The sequence below is a fragment of the Paralichthys olivaceus genome, chromosome 15, assembly GCF_024713975.1.
Source record: "Paralichthys olivaceus isolate ysfri-2021 chromosome 15, ASM2471397v2, whole genome shotgun sequence".
In the NCBI taxonomy this organism is placed as follows: Eukaryota; Metazoa; Chordata; class Actinopteri; order Pleuronectiformes; family Paralichthyidae; genus Paralichthys; species Paralichthys olivaceus.
The window spans coordinates 3,850,031-3,877,619 of NC_091107.1; the positions used below are offsets into that span (position 1 = coordinate 3,850,031).

At 43.1% G+C, this 27,589-nt stretch overlaps 1 protein-coding gene across 2 annotated transcripts in view; it reads right to left on the reverse strand.

Moving 5' to 3' along the window:
- Window positions 1–1,024: 1,024 nt before the first annotated feature.
- mcama (melanoma cell adhesion molecule a) overlaps window positions 1,025–27,589 on the reverse strand; it is a 38,473-nt gene continuing 11,908 nt past the window's right edge. The window contains exons 2-16 of one of the 2 annotated variants that reach the window (XM_069539562.1): window positions 14,066–14,199; window positions 13,153–13,378; window positions 12,997–13,067; window positions 12,795–12,882; window positions 12,534–12,710; window positions 11,916–12,043; window positions 10,391–10,529; window positions 10,131–10,246; window positions 9,253–9,394; window positions 8,685–8,815; window positions 8,099–8,240; window positions 7,597–7,632; window positions 4,757–4,886; window positions 3,735–3,852; window positions 1,025–3,092 (exon numbers count right to left, since the gene is read on the reverse strand). In XM_069539562.1, coding sequence (XP_069395663.1) covers window positions 3,090–3,092; window positions 3,735–3,852; window positions 4,757–4,886; window positions 7,597–7,632; window positions 8,099–8,240; window positions 8,685–8,815; window positions 9,253–9,394; window positions 10,131–10,246; window positions 10,391–10,529; window positions 11,916–12,043; window positions 12,534–12,710; window positions 12,795–12,882; window positions 12,997–13,067; window positions 13,153–13,378; window positions 14,066–14,199 — 1,781 coding nt within the window. In that variant the 3' untranslated portion in view covers window positions 1,025–3,089. The remainder of the gene's footprint in view (window positions 3,093–3,734; window positions 3,853–4,756; window positions 4,887–7,596; window positions 7,633–8,098; window positions 8,241–8,684; window positions 8,816–9,252; window positions 9,395–10,130; window positions 10,247–10,390; window positions 10,530–11,915; window positions 12,044–12,533; window positions 12,711–12,794; window positions 12,883–12,996; window positions 13,068–13,152; window positions 13,379–14,065; window positions 14,200–27,589) is intronic. The other variant, XM_069539563.1, reaches the window with a different exon arrangement.

Genomic DNA, 27,589 nt, shown 5'->3' on the forward strand with positions numbered 1-27,589 from the left:
CTTCCCCCTCACGTTCTGCCCAATTGGAGGAGAAAGGCTGATTTGTTTTGCAGCGAGAAGGTCGGAGCTCGGAGCCTGAATTCGTTGCAGATGTGAGCTGTGTTCTCTGACCTTCCTCCTCCTCCTCCTCCTCCTCCTCCAGACTCCAGCTGGAAACCTGAGCTACTGTTGGAGTCATTTCCAGCTCGTGCTGCTGACAGCGGTCTGGAGGCAGAGCTGCTTCCTGTCTCCTCCTCACTGTGGGACTGTGCAGGGCCGACACCAGAGCACACACTCACACACACACTGTTGTTCTGGTTCCTGCTGAGGCCTCAAGATCCTGACTAAAGAAAAGCCTGCGGTCACAGTCTTACTGCTCTTTCATGCCTCTGCAGAAGAGTAAATAAAGTGGGGTCTAAATTTTAACAATTTAAAAGCAAGATCACACAGCATTAAAAAAATATAAATGAAGAAATGTATAGATGAGAGAAGAGGAAACTTGGAGGAACACACATGTAAAAATGTGAAAGATTTCAAAGAGCATAAGGAGTCTTGTGAGTGGGAGCCCTGACGGAGCAGTCACCTCTGGTCCTCAGCCTGAACCCCGACCGAACCACATTTAAATCTGCGAGATGTTTTCTAGATATCAGACTCCTGGAGGTACCTGTTTGTTTTAGGGTTTTCTTTCCATCATGAATTATTTCCTGGAACTTGAGTGAAAATGTCTAAAACGTCCTTTCGTTAAAGAAAATGAAAAGAAAAGTTGGTTCTTTCTCGGCCCGTGTCAACTTCCTTTAAGTTTTTATAGAAAATGTTCAGTAGATTATTTATATTCCTGTTTATTAAACTTGTCTACTCTTAAACATGTCTGCCATGACAACGTCTGTATTATAGCTTTTTAAAGAAATTCAGTTTTGACTCGAAACAACCAAACGGCTCTTTTCTACATTTTCTTTCTTTTAAATTCCCTGAATCAATTTCTCTTCTTTAACACAAACAAACAACCACATGGGTGAAAACACAAACATCAAAATAAAAACACTCGTTTCTCTTTAAATGGAACTTTTTTATTTGGCATTATTTTCTTGCAAAAAATATAAAAACACGCAAGCATCAAATGATCACATATACAGTACTCACATTTAGGAAACGAACAACTGCAACGATCACGTTCAAAAACATGTTTCCCACTGGTGAAGAATCCAGAAACAACGAACAGAAAAATGTCCCGTGCGGTCAAAAAAAAAAAACTGAAAAGACGAAGAGGTGCAGATTCACTGCGAGGATCAGATCAGAGAAACTCCGACAGCTTCACGTGACGACTCTTCTTCTTGCCTGAGGACGTTCTGTACCTGGATATTTCTACAAATGTAACATCTCAAAGGAACAAAATAAAACAGAAAACACGTCACTACTCTGTTTAATGCTGCAAGTCTTCGGGGCAACGTTCGCGCACTCGGCAACAAAAAGGTCAAACTTCTTTTCACAACAACCAACACGGTGAGAGATCAGTACGTCATATTCACAACACGGACCTCCAGCAGCGTAACACGCACGTGCGCGTTTGAGCCGATTTACTACAAACAAGGAGGATGAATCATTTTCAGTTTGTGCCTCTACACGTTAAATTGTCACAGAAAAATGAATCTGCATGTTTTGTACGGTCAAAAAGAAGAAAACATTCTGTGTGTTAATATATAAATGAAAATATCATGAGGTCAGAAAAATTCAGCGGATAAAAGTGAGTTTGTGCTTGAAATATTTTTTCTCTCGTCCAATTTTGTTCCAGATGTTTAGAAGATTCTGCAAAAACTTTAAAACAGCTGTGAGTGTTTTTAAATGACCTTTTGGATTTTCTTTTTTAAAGATCCTCAGCTCTTCTCTTTGGCTGCAGATGTATTTTTAAACGAAGTGTCGTCTTAGCCTGTACAGCTTTAAATCGGTTTCTTACTTAAACACAATCTATGGTTTCAATCGTGATAAAAAACTTTTCTCATCAGTCTGCAGGAGCATGACCGTGGCTGAATCCTGTAACTGAAGAAAACTGAATGTTCCCTGTGACATGTTTTTTTAATCTCCTGTTGATCCTTCAACAGAAATAAAACCTGCGTCATTCTTATCTGTAGCGTGAAGCTCAAACGTGCACGACGTGAAAACGCGTCTTCGGGCCCAAATAAAAAAGCTCTCAGAGGAAACACAAAGAACACACAGAGCAAACCAGAGAAATAAATCAAACAATATTTCAGTGTACGACGCGTTCTCAAAAAACAGGCACAGCAGATCACTGACCTTTGACCTTTTCACCTTCAGTAACAGTCGGAGGCGTCCGCTCACAGGTCTGAACACGTATTTACAAACAGTGCGAGGGCTTGACAGTAGTTTGCAGAAGGACGCCAGAGTTTCTGAGCCACAGCTTTTAGGGCGGGAACGCTGAAGTTTAGCGCCCCCTAATGGTGCAACTGCCGATTCTGGAGGAAAAGTTTGTGTGTGTTTTTGTGGGGGGGGGGAGGGTGGTAAGTGTTTATCTACAATTATTGGCGTCAATCATTTAAAGATCTGATCAAACACGCTGACGAGACGTCTCTCAGTGTGACTGAACCGACCGTACAGAGCAGCCACGGCAGCGGAGCAGCCGGACTCGTTTGGTCTCAAAAAACAAAGAAATAAAAAATCCCCTGGACATGGATCAACATGCACACGACCCAGACGCTGCCATGAAATGAAAATCCGAGTGCCAAAATATCTTAAATAACAAAATATATATAATATGTACACTTCATAGAAAAAGAAACAAAAAAAAAAAGGATGCATCGAGAGACATCGTCGCACTCGAACGACGGCCGAGTGCAAACAACTGGAGGGACTGAATGTACAGGAAACACTCATTCAAAGGAAAATACACATCTGTACATACATACCTGTGTTTCTGTGTGTGTGTGTGTGTGTGTGTGTGACTGTGTGTGTAAAACTACTGAATACTGCTGAGAACAAAGCATGATGGGGGAAATGTCCAGGCTGTGTGGTGGGGTCTTCCTGCAGATCTCTCATCCCATCGACTCTGTCCTGTGCTCCAACACTGACGTCTCCATGCTGCTGAACCTACAGGGACGTTACTGAAAGACACGAGGAGGAGGAGGAGGAGAAGGAGGAGGACGTCAGTGCAACACAAACTGACACACAACATAACCAACACTTCTCACTGTGCTCCGGTGTCCATGTCGTTACAGTTAATTTCAGATTCGTTTATAACCAGTGTTTCCAATCTACAAACACACAAATATTAACCTGATCAGAAGTTATTAGGACCGGTACAGTCATTAAAATGAATAATAATATAATAAAATGTATTTTGAGTTCCCTCTAGAATTTATGAGACAAGGATTTCCCATATCCAAAAGAAGTCCAGCATTTTGTGTGCAGGTCGTTCACCTGCCAAACACGACACGTCATCGGGTTTGAAGTGGACTGGAAGGACTCGGAGTTTCCATCTTCAACTACACAAATGTGATTTAACACTGACAACGTTTAAATAATTGATTTGATCAAAGATATGAACCAACACACACACACACACAGCAAACGTCTACAACGGCTTGTGTGTTGTCGGGGGAACTAAAAGTGAAAAATGTTTTCTTCAGCTTCAGGAAAATAAAAAGGCATGAAGTTGTCTGTATGATGCTTGTTGGTGGCCTCTAGGGGGCAGAAGTAAGTTGTTTTTTTGTTTTGTTTTTTACAGTGTCCGCTCGGAAGGTCACCTGGTCATCAGGTCCCTTCTTGTCTCCGTTGACGGCCTTCAGCAGGACAGACTCCTCGGTCTTTGTGTTGGTCTTCATCTCCACAACAATGTCGTCTTTGGTGGTTTTCTCTTTGGTTCTGCAGAGAAACGAGAGAACGTCACAGACCCGCTCGGTTCTGAAGAGACGGGACTCGACCGGCGAGTCAGAGTGTCCTCTAAATGAGTCTGTAAGGTTCTCATTTCACTGCTGCATGTCTCCAGTGTGTGTCATTGTGAGATCTGAACGGAGCCACGTATTGGTATTTCTACTTCTTAAACATTTTGTTCTTTATTGTCATTATACTGCGGCTCCGGTTAGTTCCGGTTAGTTTCAGTTGGTCCGTGAGGAACTCAACAAAAAAGTCAAACTTCAGTGGGACTGTGTGTTTTTACAGCTGCTCCGAGTGCGACGTGTGTCTGCGTGGAAGAAGCAACAAGACGGGACAAGACAAGGCAGCTTGTGCAGAGACTGAAGTTCGGTGGCAGGAGGACAGAAGCTCAGACACATGAAGAGGAAACAGCACACGAGCGAATCAGAAGTGAAACAGGATTAAAACAGATGAAGTGGGAACGCAGGGTTTAAATAGACGAGCAGACGAGACACAGCTGAGACACATCAGGTGATCACATCAGGTGATCACATCAGGCTGCAGGTGAGCGAGGAAGCAGGAAACAAGAGGAAGTGAAGGCACCTGCACTTAGAGGGCGAACAGGAAGTGAACGTCAAAATAAAACGGGAAAATGGACGACAAGAAGGAAAACAAAAGGGAAATAAACAGTCGAAGATACAAGGAAGTTAATGTCACTTAACTCCTGTAGACAGTTAGAGAGAGTCAGAGACATTTATTCATATGTATGTATCTTTGTTTGTTTGTGTTTTATAATATATATGTATGTATGTATTGTAAGTATATATATATATATATATATATATATGTATATATATATATATATATATGTATGTCGTATGAACAGGTTTAGTCAGTAAGAGTCAGCACTCACATCTCCTGCTTCCCCGAGCGTCCACAGGGAATCTTCCCCTTCTTGTGGAGGAAGTAGAGGACGCTGCCGAGGATGGCGAGCAGCAGCAGACACAGTATGATCACCACTATGATCACTCCACTGCCCTCAGCTGCACAAAGACACACACAGACGACAACATGTTAGATCCTTCCACGTCTCACAGCCGACACAGAGCGGAAGGACACTCGACTCGACAGTTTCACAGTCATTTAAACAGAATTTCTGTTTCCTGCCTCGACACTAGAGTCTGTGTGATTTAAAGGAGCAGTTCCAACACTTCCACACATAAAGTCAGTTCACACGTGATAACAGCCAGTGCAGTGTCTCCTGTGTCTCTGGTCGAGCTTTGTTAAGTGTTGGAACACGACCTCACGTAACCTCACACTGAGCTTGCACGTGCAACACAAAGACTGTGCGGTGTGAGGTTTGAACGACCCAGAGAGTTTTCCATCGACAAACGTCTGGCTGCGTAAAGTCCGTGTAGGATCTGTCTCTGGCAGGTCTCCATGTTCACGGCTCAGTGATACTCAACTGCTGACGTACGCTTTTTTAAAATAAAGAAAAAGTCTGTTCTACACGTTCAAATCTTTTTAACAACTTTGATTAAGCCGCTTATTCAACGAGGTCCATTTTATGCATAAGGAATAATTGTCCAAGTGTGAAATTACATATTAAGTTATATATAAGTGGAAGAGGACGGTGCGGTGAAGTTAATTTATTCCTCTAAGCATCTGTGACCTTAATCACTGACCTCATACGGATTATATGTAAAACGCTGGACTTCAGCTCTGTGGTCTGAAATTTCCGTTTCTTTTAGAAGAGCAAACAATATTAACAAGACACATAACTTTTTTCAAAGCATTTCTACAAACTTTTATCAGTTTATCATCAAACACCAAACGGAGAGTTCATCAGAACTTAATGCAAAGAAAACTGCTGGGCCGTCATTGGTCGATTGTCCCAGTTCACAGCAGGAGATGATTGAATTTAATTGAACTAATGCGAGCACAAAAAAAATCAAGAACCTCCTCAACCTCCAACTCACTTCACTGTCGTAGTTTCTAGGAAAGTGAATTTTTGACATGCACATTTTACCTCACTCTCTAACACACACAAAAACGTGTTAACCATGTAATTACTGTAGTATTAAGTATTAAAAAAAACACCAACACCAAATAAAGTAAAACAGAAGGTTAAAGGATGCGACCATTTAAGATATGCAAAGAAAAAGTAAAACACTATAAGATGACAGTTGATGTTGTAACATGATGAAAAGACTTTGGATTTGTTAGACGGAGAAATTCACTTCTGAAATAGAAAGAAGAAATAAAGAACATTGACATTATTGTTCCCTTGAGCAGGAAGAGATGGGACTAATAATATTTACAATGGTTCTGTTCTGTTCATAACCGGAGCCATCGCTGATTTTATTATTTAGATCTGTGTTATTAACAAACACACACTATGTTCCGTTAAGATCACTGCATCAAGCTTGTTGTTGTTTTATGAAAACTTTATCTATAATTCAATTAGGATTTCTGGAGACAACCCATAAGCTGGCAGGATGTATGTATATATATACAGTTTATATATTCACATATATACTTTAATGTAATAAAAGAAAAGTAAATGTTTTTTTCTCATGTGTCTCTCTGTCTGGAGTAAATGTACAATTTGAGTAAAACCACACAGAGACGTCTCTAAACCCCACTCAGGCTTTAACGCAGCTTAATGTATTCATGATGTTGGACGATGCTGCTTCCACAGTTGATGTAAGTCTGGGGCTCCGGTTTATCACAGTTATATAAAATCATATATATATTCTGGTTATATTTACCATTTTACGTCCCTTTGTAGCCTTTTCCACTGACAAATAAAACTATTCTGTGTATTTTTCTTACTTTAAATGAACCAGATTTCCCGTCTGAATGCACTGAATCCATGAAAACTGAGAAACTAAGGCAGTAATGTCTCAGCGTCATGTAACAGTGATGTAATTCATTATTTAAGAGCGTCTTGCACTTCTTGTTAAGGGATTGTAGAAACCCCTTTTCCTCTGAGGGACTGTATAAGTGTTTTTAGTCCAGTTTAAATGATCATGTGACACAAATAAATACAGCCCCTATTAACTGTAATAATTAAGGAAGCAAGCAAATATTTATTAAAACTTCAAATTATATCTTTATAATGTAAATAACATTCTTTTTGTCTATTGTTTTTTTATGGGCTGCATTCCCTGCAGGCTTGTGAGGATTTTAACGACGTGACGTGAGAAGATGAAGTCAGAAAATTCCCTGTCTCCAAATTTAAATGCCTCTTTTTTGTTTTTCTGGTTTATAAAAAATCCACAATTAAACACAACTGTCTGGAAAAGTCAGTAAAAGTGAGACGCTTTGTGATTTTAGGGTTTTGCAAAATTATGTCACTTGCTTTAAATAAAAAAAAGTTTGATATATAAATAATGTGTTTTTCACAGCAGAGCATCAGGTTCAAGTGTCAGAAAAATGTTTGTGCTCTTGACTTTGCTGGTGTTGAGATCCCCCCCCCCCCACCCCCCCCCGCTCTGTATCAAACAGAATATTTAATACGCCCACGGGCCATCGAGAAGATCTGCCAGCAAACCAGAGACAGTCCTGTTACACAGTCCCCGCGTGAAAGTCATAAATTATGCATGTGGTCGTCCAACCCTTCGTTGTCACAGACAGAAGTTACAGTGTGAAGACTGAGACAGAAGAAATCGTGCAAGACGGAGACAAGCTTTGTTGTTTTGTTTTGTTTTTTTTAACATGAGACAGGAGACGTTACGGCAGCGGTCTTACCGGGAGAGAAGGGAGCGGTTGTGGTGACCCTGGGAACTGTGGACAAGTAGAACAACACTTAAAGTGGGCAGTTGTCCATGTCCACACACACACACACACACACACACACACACACACACACACACACACACACACACACATTCAAGCACTGCCAGTTGCTTCAGTAATAACACATATTGCTCTGGAGGTGAGGTGTGTTTTAAATCCCTTTCATAAAGACTACATCATATTTCTTTGTGACACGTTCATGTCACGTGAGAATGAAGATTGGTATAAAACAGACTAAAAGAAATTCACAACCGCGTCAATCGTAGATTATCGTTAAAGTGTTTGAACGAGTTTCTCTCCTTCTGTCTTCGGTCGACTTCTCTGTCGGTTGGAACTGAACAATGTTTCACACAAACCATAAACATTTCAGGATGTTAAAAGAATAAAAGTTGGTGCAGCGGTTTCCTCACATCGTGACGCACTCACACAGTGACAGTGAGAGAAAGGCTCTTACTGGCTTTGATGCTGAAAGCTTTGACCTCGGTGCCCATGTCGTTGGACGCGTTGCACTGAGCGCTGACGTCCGAGGTGACTTTGACCGACACCACGCTCTGCGCCATGTGCTCGTTCGCTTTGCTCACCACCTCGTGCCAGTTCTGCAGAGAAACACACACACACACACACACACACACACTTATTGTGGATGAGGATTCGCATTTCAACCTGTTAAAGCCAAAATAATAATGAGAATAACACATTTTAAAGCTTTCGAGGTTTAGAAGAGTTGAAATTAAAATCAAACCTTGTAACAATACACACATTAAATGATGTACAAGTATAATATTGTTATAAATAACATAAAATGTGGCTTCAAGGAAACTATGAGCCTTTAATGAATGTCCCATTTAATTAACAAGGCACAATAAATGAGCACACAAGTCCAGTTTAGATTTGAATAAAATGAAATAGAATAGATAATAGTAAAATATGAGAATAGTAATAACTAATAATAGAGACCATGCACAGTGAGTTGAATCTATTTTCACTCCACAAAGGCTTTAGTTGAGTTTATACTGTGAGTTCAGATGTAAGAAGGTTACCTGGCTGCCGATGATGCTCCAGGAGATGCTGGGCAGTGGATGACCCTGAGCCTCACAGCTCAGATTCACCATCCTGCCTGTGGCCTCCTCCAGCTGCACCTCCTGATCCACGCCCACCAGCTGAGGACCACCTACACACACACACACACACACACACACACACACACACACAAACACACACATAGACACACACACACACACACAAAGTTCAGGTCTACTCTCGCCAAGGAACCAAAAACTTTCTGCATAGATGTTTCACATTAAAAGTCTTTACATGAAACTGTTCCGCTCCTTCCCGTCAAATTGGAAGCTTACAGTTTTTCAAAATAAAGTCCAGCAGTTAGCTGGCTGTCGTTTAAAGAACAGAGCACAGATGTTTCAAATCAAATACTGAGGGGAATCACATCAGAGGAAATAGTTGCTTCTCAGACCTTTCACGACCAAAAGAGTCACACAACGGTGAAATGTTGGCTTTAATTAAGTGTTTCATTAATGTAGAAAACGTCTGAAAGAAATCCAGCCGACGTCAGAGTTCAAGAGAAGCTGGTGAAAAAAAAGGGCGACTGACCTTGAACGATGATGTGAACGGAGCCGCTGGTGTTCAGCGCCGGCAGCGAGGGAACGGTCACCTCACACATGTACTTTCCTGTTGTTTCATAGGTGGCGTCCTGCAGGTGCAATGTGTTGCCCTTACCCACCTGTTTGCCATCCTACACACAAACACACACACACACACAATAAGCACTACCATGTACAAGCAGTGATTTGAAGCAATCAAGTGGATGAAGTTAGAAACACATATTCATGGTCCCCAGAGGATGAATTCTAATTTATTATTGAGTCAAGATTGAAATTTTTGGCAACCAATTTATATTTATGTCCCAAAAAGAAATAAAATTCTCAGCTGTGCTCTGGGTTAAATGCTCGTTATCAAACTAAACTAAGATTCTAAACAAGGCAACTCATTAAATCGTCATCGTGTTCCTGTTGACACGCTAACGTCGGCATCTGAATGAATCATTAGCGTCTAAATAAAGACACACATTGAGTGTGAAGTCTACAATCATGTGACCCGCTGCCAGAGCGGCTCCACCCACCAGACTCGTGCACAGTATTGTGTGTAAACAGGAAACCGAGCGCAGCTGTAGACTCTTTGTCTTGTTTCAATTATAGTTTGAAATTTCTGCAGCAGATGATCTGAGACTGATCTGCACAATAACGTCCCCTCGCTCATGTCAGTATTTGAATTGTTCACTTTATGTATATGTGTGTCAGAGTTTTGCTTCCCAGTGTTTGAAGTATTTTGTACTTTGCTCTACATTAAAAAAAAGGGGATGATGTGTTGCTATGAAACTATTTCTGTGCTTTCAGCCACTAAACACTTAGTAGTATCTTGAGCTGCTTCCTGCGAGCAGGATTTAAAAGCAAAGCTGAAGCTGTACGAACCTTGTACCAGACGGTGGAGGTTTTCAGGGAGGACAGAGCGTTGCAGCTGGCGGTCAGATCTTCTCCCTTGATCATGAACTCTGACTCTTTAGGTACAACAACAGCTGGATCCAAATCTGAAGGCAACACACGCAGAAAACAAGACACATGAATGAATTCAAAGGTGACAGAAACATAACTTTTACATCTGACTAAGTAACGTTTTAGTTGTCAATGTCTCTGAGTCAGTTTTAAATACGTCATGTTTGTGTTTTCCTCACAGTGCACGGTGAGCTGCATTTCCCCTTTGACCTCGCTGTCTTTGTCAGCGTCCACAGGCCAACACTGGTAGATGCCGCTGTCTGTCCTTGACACCTGAGACAGGGTCAACGTGTTGCCGCTGCCGTACAGTTCGTTATCCTGCAACAAACACTCAGTTTACACAGCGTGATCGTGCGATCGGGAGGAAAAGTAACGAACAAAGAGACGTACGGTCAAAGATAAACTGGGGAAATCAGATCCTGATTCAGTTTCATGTTGGAGTGAGAATCCTGCTCGGGATTCCAGTTTAAAACGATTTTTTTTTAACAAATGATGAATGAATTCAATACTTTCAACTCTGCAAAGAAAAAGTTGTGACGACATCTGAAACTTACTGTCAGAAGTTTTTCAAGTTTTTTTTCTTCCTGTCCCTAGTTTGAGTCTTAATGGAAACATTTCACAGCTCAGAGATCAGGACACACAACAATTTATACCAGAATCCATTAGGACATGAGCCACAAGTGGTCAGACTCCACGAAATCCTAAATATTTAATATATAAACCTACTTACTTTAAAGTTAGCATGAAACACAGGATGTCTGTGATATCGTTCATTTCACTTTGACTCTGTTCAAACATCCAGTACGTTTCAGACGTCTCACATATCAACGTCCGTTCTTTTCACTGTCACCCTCTCGTCTCAGGTCGAATAAAAACTCACCACTCGTTCACACCCAGCAGCGAATTATCATGATGACTTGTTTATGTAATAAAGTGTTTTTCTAGTGTTTCTCTTTCTGTTAAACAAGTGAGACTCATGAGCTTCTTTTCATTTACTTCCCCTGGTGCGACTGTACATGATTTCATTCATTAAAGAGTAACTGAAGTAAACACAAGTCTTCATGTTTCTGGTAAGTTTGGTTTTAATTCGTTTTTTTAATGCTGTAAAAAAAAAGAGTGATACGTCACGATTGAGACTGAGACTGAAGCATCGTTAACCCTCGTATAAAACGTGTCTCTCCCTTCTCATCCGTGCAGCAGTTGTGTTTTCTGGTTTGTAATGAGCCTGACAGACGTAGACTTCTGACAGACATGTTCGTCCTGCAGAGTAATTCAGTCTCCAGATCTCAGCAGTAAATTCTGTGACTGAGTAAAATATTGTGTCACAACACAGAGCGAAAGCCAAAGGTATTAAAACAAGAACACGGTTGTGAAGCTGAAGTCGTGTTTTCACCTCCTCGTAGTCTGCGGAGTTACAACGGCAGTCAGCTGAGTTTTTGCATTGTCCGCACGTACAATGGATGTGTGTGTGACGTGGGAAAGAGTCGGACTCATGAGCCCCTGTCAGCGTGGCCTCCGGGTCTCAGAGCCCGGGCCTGGATCTGCAGGGTCAGGGCCGACAGAGCCTCCACAGACACGTACACTCATGTCTACACGGGGCCCTGTGAGCTCTGCATATCAAAAACATTCCCTGCATGTCTCCTGCGTGTCACCCATTCTCTCTTGGGGGACTTGTAGGGTGAGAAAAGGACCCTCCATTCTTACTTGTTCTCGGCTGAAATTGAAGAACGGCGGGGGGTTGCCATCGCCCTGGCAACGCAGCTCCACAGTATCCCCCTCTTTGACCAAGCCCTGGGGCAACTCCTTCCACAGCTCCACCATGGTGGTAGGGTCTAAACACACACACACACACACACACACACACACACAATCAAGTTAAGCAGGCTGCTGGAGTCACTTAACAAGGCCACTTCCACAGCGTTGACAGCCCAGACTGTGTTTGGCTCCGTTTGCCACAATGTCCCCACAAAACTGCTTCGAACAACAATGGACCCACAGAGGAGACGGAGGAGGAAGTAACGTGGCTGTTAAAATGCTTTTAGATGATCGGAAATTAAAATTATATGTCATTAATCGACTATAACAAGGTTCAACCCATTTGGACCCGATGTGACATCTCTGTTTATATATAATTTGTATATAATGTCAAAGACCTAGAGACGTGTGACTGATGAAATACTGTGAATGGCTGAATTACTCCGAATTTCAAGGGATGTGTTTTGAGGAAGAGGAAGAAAAAAGGTTTTTGTCGACGTTGGCATATTTTTAGGATTTTACAGACATTCGTGGTCAACAATAGACGTGACCTGATCGTGAACTCACAGTGAACCGTGACGTTGACGTTGTTTGACTCCACTGTCCTGATGGCTCCCGGGACAGAGAAGCTGACCTCACAGGAGAAACGGGCGTCTTTGTCCTCCTTCACCACCTTGTACTCCAGCGTGCTCTGCACCGAGTAGAGGCCTTTGGTCTCCCAGGTCAGGATCAACACGTTTACATCTGGAGTGTGGACAAGACAATAAATTCCCATGTGGACCACAGCCTGAAAAAGTGGCCCCCGCCCCGTCTGCTGTTCACACTTACGTCCTGGATCTGGCTTCAGCGGGACGTTGTTCCTGTACCAGGTGATGTTGGGTTTAGGAAAGCCGTTCTTCGCCTCACATGATGCGACCTGGACGGAAGGTCACATTCAGAAAACTTCAGCAGGACACGAGAAACAACATGTTATGTATTTAACACGGTAAGATATTGGTGAATCTCAGTGTCTAAGATTTAATGTCCCCACCTTAGACGGCACCTCCTTGGTCACAGATATTCCGGTGAGGACGCCCTCAATCACCGGAGCCTCTGGAGGAGCTGCGTTAGGAAAATGAGAGAGAAATCTAATGAGCTCATTCTTTTTGCCAATCTGAAAGCTTCATTTTGTTGTGGACTTTCTTACCAAACACTCTGAGGTGGGTCTTGCCCTCAGCGGTCCCGGCAGCCAGCCCGTTGACCTGGCAGAAGAACTCCCTCTCGTCGGCGAGCTGGACGTCCTGGATGGTGAGCACGGTTCCCTGAGGATCTGGAGTCACCAGGATGCGGCCGCTGTATTCCGTGTTGCTGTCCGTGATGTTAGCGTTGTTATCAAAGTAGAAGATCCGCGTCCGTGAGCTGCCGACACCTCTCTGCAGGAGAGGACGGACAAACTTACACTCAACTCAACATCTTCAACATACTGTGAAGTACTCTGAGGATGATATCGGGCAGAATTTCTTACATTTATGATGAAACGTCTCCAGATTTTTATTATCAAAGATTCTGAGAACATCTTGATATTTTCTTTTAATTATTTTTTCCAATCAATTCTTTTAAAATATGTAACAGTCAATATAATTATTGGAATTTTGGTCTTTTGGGCTTTAATTCCCACTCACACATTTTTTTAATCCATTATTCCTGCTTCAGATCAGCCCCCTGATAGATTCATTAATTTATAATCGTGCACAGGATCATTATCTTTTAATGAACTTGGAAAATAAATCTATCAGGATCTTCTGCATGAGCATCCACGGTGTGATTTCTGAATTTTTTTAATTTTCTAAAATCAGGAGATGAGTGAAAATAATTGCTACGAAATGCACAGAGGAGAGTCTGTTAGTGTTAGTTTTATGTTTAATGTGTAAGAGTCTCGCTGTTTTAATTCTTGTGGCCTGATCATCATCTCTTCCTAAAATCTGGAGCCTCAATGAGAACCTGAGCTCGGCTTGACGATTTGAATTGTCGGCCATGAGAGTGCAGCCCTGCCGAGTACATGAGCAGTCGCATAACTTAACGAGGTGTCAGTTTTTTGCAACGGGTCCAGACGTGCTCACCACAAACCACTGGATCATGACGAAGCTGGGCTCAGTGTCGGTGTCAGTGAAGCTGTACTGGCAGGGGATCTGAGCCGAGTCACCCAGGTACACCTCAACACTCTCATGCGTGGTCAGCTTCACCTTGGCCCAAGCTGGAAAACACACACACACAGAAATATTATTCAAGGTCGATTCAAAGCCACAAAAACTGCATTTAACTCAATATTTCTTTTTTATCAAACTCCAGTTTTGACCCTCAATCCCTGCTAAGTCTAAAATGCATTGCGTTTGGCAGACGTCAGTCTACCCAGGCCAATCTACAGCCAGTCAGCCATGTTAGCAGAACACAGAAGAAAAGGCTTCTTGTCCACATGGCATCATTTTCACCCATTCTGCCCGGCCACAAAACCACATCTTGGCCAGAAAATCGGTTCCCCCGGGGACGATGGGGGGAATGCAGCCATGGGAAGCATTGCCAGTTTGACGGTGGGCTGTTGATTCAGAGAGCCAAGAGCTTTCTTATACATGTTGGGCTTGGCTGCCGTTATAAAGGGGGCCGGCTCGTACAGCGACAAAAGAAAACAAGATGGCACGAAAAAGTCAGATTTCTTGGTTTTATCTGGTTTGGAGTTTGTAATGCAGGACGGTGAAGGACGGTCCGCCTCGTCTCCTCCTGCTCTGTCAGGTGTGATGTTCAGTGGGTTTAGTGCTACCTTATTTATTGCTGAGCTGCCACACCTATACTTTCTCTTTTTCACATTTGTCTGCAGAACAGAAAGTACAGAGCAGCGATTGTGTGACTCCTGCCCCTGAGTTTTCTGCAAACCCCAAACGTCAGTGTTATTAGTCTCAGGACTTTCGCCACCTGAGTTTGTTGTGGCTCCACAGGAAGCTGCGATAACTTACTTAATTTTTCTTGCACGTAAATAAACCTTGGTTGGGATAAATAATTTAATTAAAAATTAGGGGTGAAAGAAGAGAGTTTGCCCCAATAGAACGTTTTGAACAGTTTCTTTCCAAACTTACTTAAACGTACAATAACTTAAGCCACAAGCGATCTCTCAATCAAAACAACAACAAAAGACACAGATTGATGACGTTGTGAAGCACCAGGGATCATGGGAGTTTAACTTTGTTAAAACATTTTGGATCATGTAAATACACAAGTCAACAACATATATAACATAGGTCTCGTCATTTTCAGAACCAAATGAAGAGTTTTTATGTATTATACCTTAAACGCTGGAGTATTCATATGATCTCCTTCACTGTATTTACTGTGATGAATATAAACCAAATTATTGAATAGTCAAATACTAAAGGGGCGGGGGGTAAAAAAAAATCGGGACCTTCCATTTTCTCTTTTTTGGCAATTTAATGCTTTCCAAAAAATACAAGGGGAAACAATTAGCAGGGCCTCAGTGTCCTCGGACGTGTTTTGAGCGTTGGTCGAAACAGACCAAGCATGAAAAGAGCTTTAAGAGTCCAGTTGCCACCCTGCTGCCCCCATTCAGCCGGCTGCTCCCCCATCACCCACCCCCAATCATTTTCACAACTCATTTTTTTTTTCTGCAGGTCCCTCCCTCCTCCTATGTTCAGCCAACCATTTCTTTTAAGACAACCGGCGCGCCATTGTTCCCCCACCTGGGCAGACCAGACCCTCCCCCCCCCCCGACACACACACACACACACACACACACACACACCAGTCAACCAAAATATGCTCCTGCAGAGGTTAAAATCAGTTCATCATGTACCACGACTGTTGTTTACTGTGGCAAAGACGATGTGGGACAACAGGCAGATTATGGCGGCCGCAGAACAAAATATGTTCCAGAAGTCAGTGTAAAAAATGTTGTGTCTCTTTGGGGCCGTGCTGCTAACTTTTCAGCTAATCCGATTAGCACCGGGGGGCTGCTGGGGATTTGGCTTCCAAAGCCAACCTGGGACTGGTCTTATCTGTTCCTGTTGTGACTTTATGCTGCACGGACTAAAGCACAAACACACATGACCCATGATCTATGGACCCTGACAACCAGAACTGCTGTCTGTGGGTGTGCGGCTGTGTGCATACATTTGTGGCTGTGTGCTGTCTGTGTCTGGATGATACAGAGCTAATTCATTCAGGAGTATTTGAATGTGCTGACAGGATCAGGGCTGCAGGACAAGACCCAGAATGACTGAGTGGTCGAGCAGACACACGAAAACAATAACGATTAGATTTCAAATGGTAAATAAACGTCTCCACCAGAGGAATACTACGGTTCATTAATAACTAAAGTAACACTCCACCATACTGAAGGTTACTGCCATCATAAGATCTGAATTTGCTCTTTTCTTTCCCCACATCTTTCTCCTTTGTGGCTCAGAAATACATTTAATTCACTGTTGCCATCTTGCCGAGGACTGAATATATTATGACTTTCTCTTGATGCCAAAACCAAAATACTTTTCATGCCTTCCTTCAAAAAATAAAAACAGTTTTGTCAATTTGATGCCAAACTTTTCAAAATGATAAAAGTTGATCATAAACCTTAACTTTTCATCATATTCATGTCAAAATAATCTATTTCCCCAATATGAACCGATGCATTTACAGTTTGTCGTTGTTTATAATTTGACCCTTTATAAGTGTCTCTGTTTGGCTGTTGGACTAAAGTTTGGTTTAGGGTTTGGACTGATTCTTGTGAAATGTATTTGGTGGTTTTATTCTAATTACCTTCACAGGAGACTCTGAGGATGTTAGAGGAGATACAGGCAGAATTAAAAGAACAAAACATGACAACAAATACGTTTTTTCTGTCCTTTCATTCGAGGCGAACTCACACAATACAAATGAGACAAACAACAGACGTAGTGAGGGGGCTTCCTCCAGGACGGCCTCTGCATACAGTAGCTCATTATGTGCCTAGCACACAAGACAATACCCTCAGACGCTAACTCAAGTGGTCACCATTAAGGGCTTCCCCATTCGATTAGGGCAGTCGGCTTAGGGCCTCTGGTAGATCTACAGCTCTGCCACTGATAAGAGTGCAAATCACCTCTGACACGACAAATCAGCCTCTTTTGCTCAGCCCTAATCCTCACATGCCCGACGGACCATGAAATGAGGCTGAATGTTTCTGAGAAGTCGTCCAGTTATAAATGTCCAGTGGATTCAGCTGATTTTTTTTTAGGCGATATGGTGAAATAATGGAGCGATGTGGTAACTGTGTCACCATAACGAACCTGGTGTTTGAATATGTCAGCATGAGGAACTAAGACATTTTGCAGAAGCAGATGCATTCACTTATTTTTCCGCATATACTTGAGTTTTTCAGGACTCCTGAGACGTCTTCAGACATGAACTCCGGGAAATCCGGACCCAGTTGTCCTTTCACTTGTGAAGAACGCAGCAGGAGATTGTCTGAGTCAAACACGTTCACAAAAAAAAAGGAAAATGTCTGAAACTTTCAGGCGGGTGCTGGAAACCTGGTGTCTGGGGTTTAAATATTGCAACATGAGGAATAAAGATTTTTTTTTTTTTTTTGCAAAAGCAGACGCATTAAATTATGTATGTGTCATTCAATTTATTCCACAGGCTACATTTTGGGGAGAAATCAGCTTTTTTCAAGCTGCTTATGAGGAAACGCAGGAACAGACTCCTGGAGACTCCGTGAATAAACGTCGTGCGTGGACATCGAGGGTCCCTCTGAGGGCGGAGGGTGTAAAAAGCTAGCATGTAAGTGTGGATGACAGGGAGGAGGATTTCTCAGTACGCAACCCTGGTGTGCTCTTGAACACCTGGGGGACACTGTGTACTGCCCAACATCAAAGACCCACACACACCCACACCCACACACACACACACACACACACACACAGTGAAAGCACGCTGCCCTACAGTGGAGATGAGAGCTTCTCATCCGACTGATGTGGCTGCTGTTTCAGAAGCAGCATCTGGCACAAATCTCACAGCAGCCTGATCCGTCGGTGACAGGGAGTGGCAGCGAAGGGCCCGGGCTTTATTCTTCTTTCACATAGAGAGATAAGGGAGCGCTGCAAATCTCCTCAAAGGCTCCTCTTTGTGCATCAGCGATCGCCCTCCTTTTCATGCAGCATACAACAGCTCCAGGTCAGGAGCACGCAGACAGGCCTCCTCTAAGGAGGTGATATTGACCTTGGGGCAAGAACTTGCATTGTGCAAACTCATTGCAGGACAGTTGTCACGTTTTTTTAAATTTTTCTGGCTGCTAACAGTTCCCCATGCACCAAGGCAGCTGGAGAGCTGCAGCTGAAGTTGTGTTTCAGCAGAAGAAGAAGGAATTCAGCTCATTTGGAATAATCCTACTGGAGTTTCTTTCCTTTTAAAACACTTCTTGCCGTCGTGCTCATGGACATAAAATCTGCCCCCAAACAAGAAGCTCATCATTTTCCAGTTTCCTATAAACCTGCACTTTAATTAGATGTTACCTGTTTTAATAATGTGTGCGTTTATAAAGTTTCTATACTTTTTAAAATGTTCTTTATGCTTCTGATCTGTACTGCCAGGCTTCTTTGATCTCTCAGAGTCACACTGAATAACCTCTGTACATGAAAATGTGCCAGATAAATAAATTTGCCTTGACTTAAATATGAAAGTCATCTTTGAACAAAGCCAGTGACCAAAGGAAGCTGCTGCTGTATTTACCTGTTTTTCTATTTTATGAGCACAGGTTGTGAGACATACTGCACACAGAAAAAAACTCTCTCTGCATTTTGCTTTGCTTAAAACAGATATGTAGATTATATGTGCGTGGACGCTTTTTGAATTTACTTGACTTTGATGTTGGTTAGAAACAAACCCCAGCAGCATTTTTCCTCCTATATTTATTTTGCAAGTTGTCTAAACTGATCATATTTGCATTATAGTGTCCACAAAATGGAATCTGGGTTTCTGAGAAAATGCTTTCGAGAGATCTGATGAAACTCCCCGAGCGTCTCTCTCAACCTGCATGACTTACAAAAACATGTTGCCGTGTTGGAATGTTTCCCCACTTGTTTTGGTTTTTCTCCTCTACATCTTTCACCCTCTAACGATGGCTTGTTGAAAGAATTGCTGATCGTTCCCGCTGGTTAGCAACTTCTTCAGCAGCTCCATTAATTTTTCATCATCGCACCCGGTGGGTGAGTCTTCATTAAAGGAGCAACATTCATGTTTTATTTATGCTTGTTTCTGATGTTCAGCAGTGAACTGCGGCTTGTTCCTCGGCATACACTGCTCATCAATAGACCCCCCCCCACCCCTGCAGAGCTGCTGGGCTCTGACATGCAGGTTGCTCCACAGCCACAGGATGGATAATTAAAGGTCAACAGGCTAAACACTGTATCTACATCCAGGGGGCGGTGGTTCCTTTAGGTCACAGCAGAACAAAAACAAATTCGTAGAATAAGCCCACGGAAACAGTTCAATTCCAAAACATGGAAATGCATCAGAAACAGATTATCTAATTATACCACTTGCCAAAAACCAGACCAGATCCAATAATTGCGGTCATATATCAGTCTATTACCAGAAGGCTAGACAGACTTAAGTCCCTGAAAGCGGAACAAGTGCAAATGCAGCTTCCTAATCCAGAGGAACCCCAGAACCACAACACTGAGGAAACACTGAGCATGATACTGTTTCCATTTCAAACATAAATATCAATTGAAGGATATTTCGCTCCCTTCCTCTAAATGGATCTTTGGACAAAATTATAACCACAAGTATGGAACATAGATCAACTGAACAAGTGAACGTGTATCAACATGTCAAGTCATCCAACTTTGCAGAGAGCGAGCAGAAATTGACATTTCTTGTAAGACGGCACCAGTGAGTCCTCCTTCGTCTCTTATTAAAAGTGTATGAAAGACGAGGCATTAAGTTAAGAGGGGGCCAGGTACGAGGCCTGTTATTTTAGCACTAAAAATAGGAGACCTTTCTCCCAATCAAACCTCTGACGACAGCACACTGACTTTGCCGCTGTTCTCCAACAAAGACCTTCTTATCCGCGTCCCTGTGGTCATCATCGGAGCGCCGAATATCCTTGAACGCTACAAACCAGGAGCCAACTTAATCAGCTTTCCCTCAACCATCCAGCAGAAAGGACTGGCCTGAGGTAATCACTTCCATTTCCATTCCCAGAAAGTTAACTCTGACTTTTATAATCACAGCAGGCCTATAGAATATTATTTTAGGCACTTTCTCCTTTACTGGATCGTAGTCAATGTAGATATACACAGGAAATGTGCAGAGTACGAGGCTGGACAGAATAAAACTGGTTATATGACATTGTTTTAATGACTATGTCTCCAAGAAGGATGCCCACGATAAGTACCATTTGTCTTACAACCACCAAAAACACCATGATTGGATATTGGCAGGACTCTTGATCAGGGCAGGAACAACAGAGCACATTAAATAGAGGACATGCACACCGGGAGTTTAGATAAATGTTCCTGTGGTCAAAGTGGAAATCTCAAGAAAGTGGCATGAAATAAAAATGATTTCTAAACTAAATGTTTTACGTTTTGGACATTGTTCCTCTCTGGGTGTATTTCTGCAACACCAGTTTAAACATATCTGTCATTTCCACTTCCTGTCTCACCTCTTACTGCCAACCCACCATCCTCCCATCACCACCATCACCTCCCATTCAGGATGTTCCATGACATTTAACAGTTTCCAGCATCCAGCTGCTGCCGTTTCTCACTGTGGGGATCCAGTCCTGTCTCCTGTAGAGGGGGCTGACCTGTTTCATACGTCAACGTTACACAAATAGAACGAGCTCTCGAAATACCCGAACTAACTGAATAATCACTGATCTTATGTTTGACCCCCACGTGCAAAAAAAGACAAATGCACATATTGTTTTTTTATCTCGAGAAACAAAGTCTCTTTGTTTTTGCATTAGCGCAGAGAAAAGATTGGAGTTAATCCTAGATATGAGGTTTGGTTTCTCATGGGAACAGTGAAGGAGTCAAGCACTAACTGAAGGTCACCAGATTACACTGTGTGGGTGTTTCTGTGCATTATGTGTATGAAGTCGTGTCGGTAACTCCTCTACTTTGACAGATGTTGAGAACTATACACTAACAGTGGTAGAACCTGAGGTGTGAGACTTTCACATGAAACACACTTAAGTATGTCCGGTCTAATGCGCTGCCTCCCTCTCACATCCGGTTCAGACGTCGGCATTCAATCACAAGCAGAAAGCGTTGAGTACAGGTGTGAACTGGAGTCTGGATACCGACCCGAGCCCGCGTGGACTCGATGGGTCAGGTGTGACTACAATTTTGAAACGATATTTGAGTTTGGGTCGGTGAAGCGAATCTCCTACCTGCACATACCCACAAATGTGTAAGGAGGTTCTATACTGCAGGAGAAAGGAAGCAGCAGCGGCATGGGTGCGTAATTCCTCTGGTCGTCATAATCATTTATGTAAACAGGCTGAATCTATTCACTGGGAATGTTTACCCCCCCCCCCCCCCTCGCAATGAGTCGTCTCTGTTTTTACATAAAGATCTTACACGATTAGCTTTAATGGTGATTGTGAGAAAACGCCTCCATCACACACACCCTCAGAGAAATCACAATCAACTTCCAAACTACAAACTGCATCTGTGTGTGTGTGTGTGTGTGTGTGTGTGTGTGTGTGTGTGTGTGTGTGTGTATCTCGTCTGAGATTCTCTGCATATTTTGTCTGTGTGTTTGTATCATCAGAGTTTATTAGCATTCAAGCAGCGCCCGTCACACAACAAAGGCCTATTTGTGCATTCCCTCTCCTTTTATCCCATCTCCCAGACATGAGGCGAGCTGTCGGGCGAGCGTGCCACACCTAATTCACTGGGATCAAAATGGCGAACCCCCCCCACACAAATCCCCCGCTGAGCACCTTAATGCTCTCAAAGAGAATATCAGAGTGATCACAGGTGCACGACTGCGTTAATGAAGAGAGGCTACTCCCTGTGCCCAGGCCGGTCCGACTAACACACACACGCACAGACACACACACGCACAGACACACAGACACACACACACGACTCAAAAGTGTGATAGGCCAGGTGTGCAAATTGGCTCAATTCCAAATACCTCACAAATTGGGTAGCGGTGTGTTTTCAGAAGAATGTGACAGAAACCTGGATCAGGTACAAATGGATTTTCAGGTGAAAGTGAGAAGAAAAACACCACAGGAGCATGAAAATGATTTGAATTCTGTGATTTTCGACCACGTCAACATTTGGTTTCAAGAACCATCGTCATCGTTAAAGCACAAAATGAGAGAATATGTTCCAAACGAATGGTGCCCATCAAAATCAATATCCGCAGACCTGGGGAGTCTCCGTCATGGAGGTTTGAATCTGTGTCTGGAGGCTGTGCTTCAGATACTGGTGAGATATGAAACACAACCCTGGAAGTCAAGATTAAGGAACAGATGCATTAGTTTGAAGGCTTATCAGATACTAAAACAGAGTTCATGTTAGTAATGCACTGGGAATCTGAGCTTTACAGCAGCCGGGTCATGAATTGAGCTGCATCAAACCTTTTTTGCAGGATGACCCTCTTTTTTCTCTTTTTCATGGAGACAGGTTTGAGTTCCTGACATAATTTTGATCACTTGTTTAAGTTCAGCGAGCAGAGATGACGTCTGACCACACATGCATGCAGCTGTTCTGAGGGAGGAGGCAGATGAAAACTGTGGATAAGAGGATCTGTGTATGAACGTGTGGGCTGATTGATATACTCCTGTCCTGGAATCTTATCAGTCATATCACCCAGCGACTCTGCAGCTGCTACACCGCGGCCGGAAACACACAAAAAAAAAAAAGAAGCAAAAAGATTTTAGGGCCAGATTAAACCTCTGGATGTCAGTGTTTTGTCTGGTTAATCAGTAAATCATTTGTTTGCTGAGCTGTGAGATGCTGGGTGAAGGACAATTACTCCCAAGTTAAGGAGAGTGCAGCCCGACAGTGGCAGGCATGGCGGAGTGGGGGGAGGGACGCCTGCGGAGGAGGGCGGGGATGGGAAGCAAACAAAGCACATGTGGGATTTAGCTGCTACTGGATGACTGCAGGCATTCAGAAACTCTGCACGGCCGTTTACACGACTGCAGGACCCGACTTTACAACCACTGAAAGGTATTGTGGCAACAATCATGTTATCATCTGTCTCCATTTATTTGAATGGCCAGGCGCGCCCCCCCCTTGGTTGAACTCAAATGGTATTCAGATCTTTTAGTCTTTTCAGTCCCCTATACCTGTCTGATTCTTTTCCTCAACTAATCTCTAAGAAGTCAAGGAATATGTTGAAAACGCTCTCACATTGTTAAAATAAGTGAAATAATATTCCTAGATCTGCACCAAACTTCATCGGCTTCTTCCCTGACCCATATCGCATCTTCCCCAGCAATTTTCTTGCAAACAAACCAAGACGCGAATACACAGGGGTTAAAACATAACCTCCTTCGTGGAGGTAATCAGCACAATTTTACACTCAATAAAATCAGTGGCTCACTCTTTAGGTGTTTCAGAAAACGGAATTAAATGCCACAGTGACGTCTTTAAATTGCTTGTTTTGTCTGAGCAACCGTCCAAAACCCATTAACGATGGGTTTTCCATTAACAGTGATGAAACAGACAAAAATAGCAAACAGTCCAGGTTAACTTTCCTCCCACTAGATACTTTAACGACTGGTCGGTTATTAAAATTTATCTACGAGTTCTAATCAACCAATGACGTCGGTTGTACTATTTGCATCACTGTTTCTCCAGATAACCTGCGTAAACGCTGTGTTCATGTAAACACGGCGTGCGAGCGTCGCAGGTTCAAAACACGTTCACCTTCAGCCTTATTGACACGTCTCACAGATCTAAAACTCCTGTATTTTCACAACAAACCTGCCCCTTATTTCACGTCAAAACACGGCCCTCGCCTCCAGGGAACAACACGACACTTTCTCCACTTTCTCTAACGTGAGCCTGCGGTCGGTCGGACACAATGTCAAACACAATGATATATCTGTGTTCGGAGCTCTTGAGCAGCTACATTGTTTGATATGAGAGCAGCGAGCAGCCTCTACGCCTACTTTATCTTGATCTCTAGACTGGGAGACTCCAGTTCTCAGGGCTTAGCAGACAATATCCACTGCTTGTTTCAGTCACTCGGACGCGGCGTGCCAAGACCTTGAGCCGGGGCTGTGGTTATGACTGGATTCCAAATCGTCCGGTGGCACAGTGTCCTGCTGAGCTGGGGAGGCGAGTGCGGGGGGGGGGGACAGAGGAGATGGGCATGTCACGTTGACACAAGCAGCTGTGAACAATAGGATTGTCCACCACCCCCCCCCGTTCCCATGCTGTGGTGGACAGGGGCAGCTGGGGAGGGGGGGCGCTCCAAAAACACCTGTGGGCTTCACATCCATCAAGTGATTTGTGGGAAGAAGTGAATGAACAGTGAGAACAGAGGAAGGAGGGAAAATAAGGGTGAGTGTGTGTGAGAAGAGAGTTGGGGTGTGTGTGTGTGGGTGGGGGGGGTGTCACTTCAGAAGAGTGTTATCACGAGACCACACACAATGAAATGATTGTGTATTTCCCTCCCAAACACACCTGTGCACCCATAAAAACATCTTGCACTTCCTCTCACTCTCTCTGAACTCAGGCCACGTTCAAGGTGACGCTTGAATTCTGCATCAAATCGTTTGGACATAGTTCTAAACCTATTGTAACCTCTTCCACCAAGTTTGTGTAAATTTGTCTTTGCATCATCCTGCTGACAATCCAACCAATCGTTAAACCAAACCAACAACCAGACAAACCAAACCTCCCTGGCAGAGACAACCAACCACCATGAGAAGAAACTCCAACAGGAAATGAAATCCAATGCAATCAATGCAGCCACCGCCCGCGTGGTAAAGATGTCCGTCACAGGTACAGACTACAAACTGCAAACATAAGAACACACTGCGACCACCCTGAAGCTGGAAACTCACAATATTAGTCAACATCTGTGAGTCAGCAGCTCGGTATGTGACAAGAATCCAAATGAAACAAAACTTAGATAACCCACTTTTTTTTTTACGCTGAAACACACATAAGTTAAGTTCCGCAGACAAGCACACCGGGAAAATCCTGTGATGGGAACGCGTCTCTTTGATTAGGCGGTTAATCTTTTAACAGTGTCCAATATCAGGGCTGAGGGTGTGGGGGAGGATTTGATATTTAAGCATCTCTTTATCCTCTGGCTTTTGAAATGTCAAGTTCAAAGATCCAGACCAGCCGCTTTGATCTTTGAGCTAAGACGACCCAGAGAATTACCCAACAGCCCCTGACCGCCTCCATGCACAGCAGAGACGAGCAGAGTCGGTACACATGGAGTATTATTAAGTCTGATTATATTAGAGGCTGTAAACAGGCGTTTGATGTTTGTTCCTCGTGCTAAGGTCAGACCTGTAATCCAGTCAGAGCAGTGTTTTCTCTGGAATGAAATGCTCGATGAATACTCGACTCTCCCTGATAGAATTCAACTTATTCAGTTAGGACACTTTCCCAAGCAGCGTCTCGGATGTAGAGCTCACGTCCCACAGTCCTCTCGGTTTGATTATTGGAGACAAATATGAAATGGGGTTTAATCGCTTTGATAAACAGAAGTGATGAATGTTCTGCTTCACCATTGTTCCAGTGTTAGTGAATGAAGCACGGCCAGTTCACGATGAGTCTGATTAACTGGAGCCGAAGAAGGAGACGCACCAAAAATAACACCAGCGGGCCGAAGATAGAGCGGAGGAAAAATGAAGTTGACCTTAGAACCCATCACAGTGCGATGAAGTCATAGTAACACTAAATGTTTTAGCCACATACAGGCATTTCATTTATTTTATAAATGTTTTAAAACACACTTCTATGTGGTTATAAACATATAAGTGTTCGTCAATGTATCTGTCAACAGCTGGAATCCCTCCTGAAGAAATCTGTTAGAGGAGATCGGAGTAAAATACAATAAAATACAGTTTAATAATGATGATTAGAGCCTGGACGATATATTTTTGGAGGCTGATGCCAATAACAATACAAGGGAGCACATTTTGTTAAAAAATGAGGCAATGATTCCTAAGTTGTTGTCACCAAACTGCGGAAAAGAGGATTGATTTTAAATCAAAATACAAACACAAACACTGTGAAATGCTCACATCAGCCTGATGTGTTTATTGTAGATTGAGTCCATGGAACAAGGTAAGAACCTGGAGCCACTGTTACTGGAAGTTCTCGGTAAAGTTGAGAAAATTAACAAAACTTGGTCATAAACCAGGTTGAAGTTATTTTAAGTTTTGATGTGTGAGGCTGCATCTTTCACATGAAAATGTCAGCACAGTGGAAACCTTGACTGAGGCACCACTGATTTTACACATGAGAATCAGTTGACTCACCATGAAGAGTCCAACTCGACCTGTGGAAACAGTTGTATAACGTCCTGTGACTCTGGAGGAGTTCAAAAAAAAAAAACCCTGGATAATGTCGTCTCAGCTCAGGCTCGAAGGAGAACATTTTATTATAAGAGAGCTTCCAATACAAATCACCACACAGACAGGAATGAATTGTGGGAAGTGTAGGATCCTGAGTTTTACAAGCTTTGTCTCTTGCAATCACTGCAGTTATAATGGTGGTGATTCTGTTAAAACACTGAACTGTCTGTGTAGCCAAAGCCTTGCAGAGCTTGTAGCCACACAAGAACTTGTTCTTTCAAAAGTGCGACTCAGACACTAATTTTCTGTCAAAGCTCAACCGAGCCCAAGATAAATTTTGCCCGACCCAAAACCGACTCAAGTCTGATGTTTTCCTTTACGGCGGGAACAAGTATAACCCAGCTGCTGTGACCAAACCTGACCCAACCTGGCCCCGACTCTTCAGGTCCAGATGGGCTCAGGTCAGGTAAACACACTACTTTCTTTATTACGATAAACTGCTGTTAATTTTCAGTAAATTCCACAAACACTGAGCTGAAGCCAGAAATAATCACTTCGGCACCAAACGTGTATTAAACCACATGTGAAAACAGCCACGAGCAAATTCACGATTCTCTCCTCTTTGAGTAACATTAGCAAAAAATTCAGTTAATTCAGTTGCGACTCATTAGCAAGACTGATGAAGGAGGCTTCATATTGTAATCTGAGCCATTATTTTGTTATTTAGCTGATCTCTTTCTGTAGCTCCGGGTTAGAATTAGCACTGGAAACACTCGAAACCTGTCAAGATTCGCTTACACCATAAATCAACTGGTCTCCATCTGCAGTGAAGGAACGGGGGAGGGGAGGCAAGAGATGTATGTTGCTGTCAGGTAACACTTTTGCCGCTGGGTAGCATGCACTGCATGGTGGTTAGGTTTAGTCATTAAGAATTACTGATCTAAATGACACTCCCAGTGGGTGGTGAGATACTGTAGGAACAACTAATGGTCAGAACCGGCTCAAGAAAGGAAGTATCTGCAGCCGCCCTGCAGGATCACCAGCCTGCTCTCACTGTACATCTCTGTTAATGGGCACATAACACCGA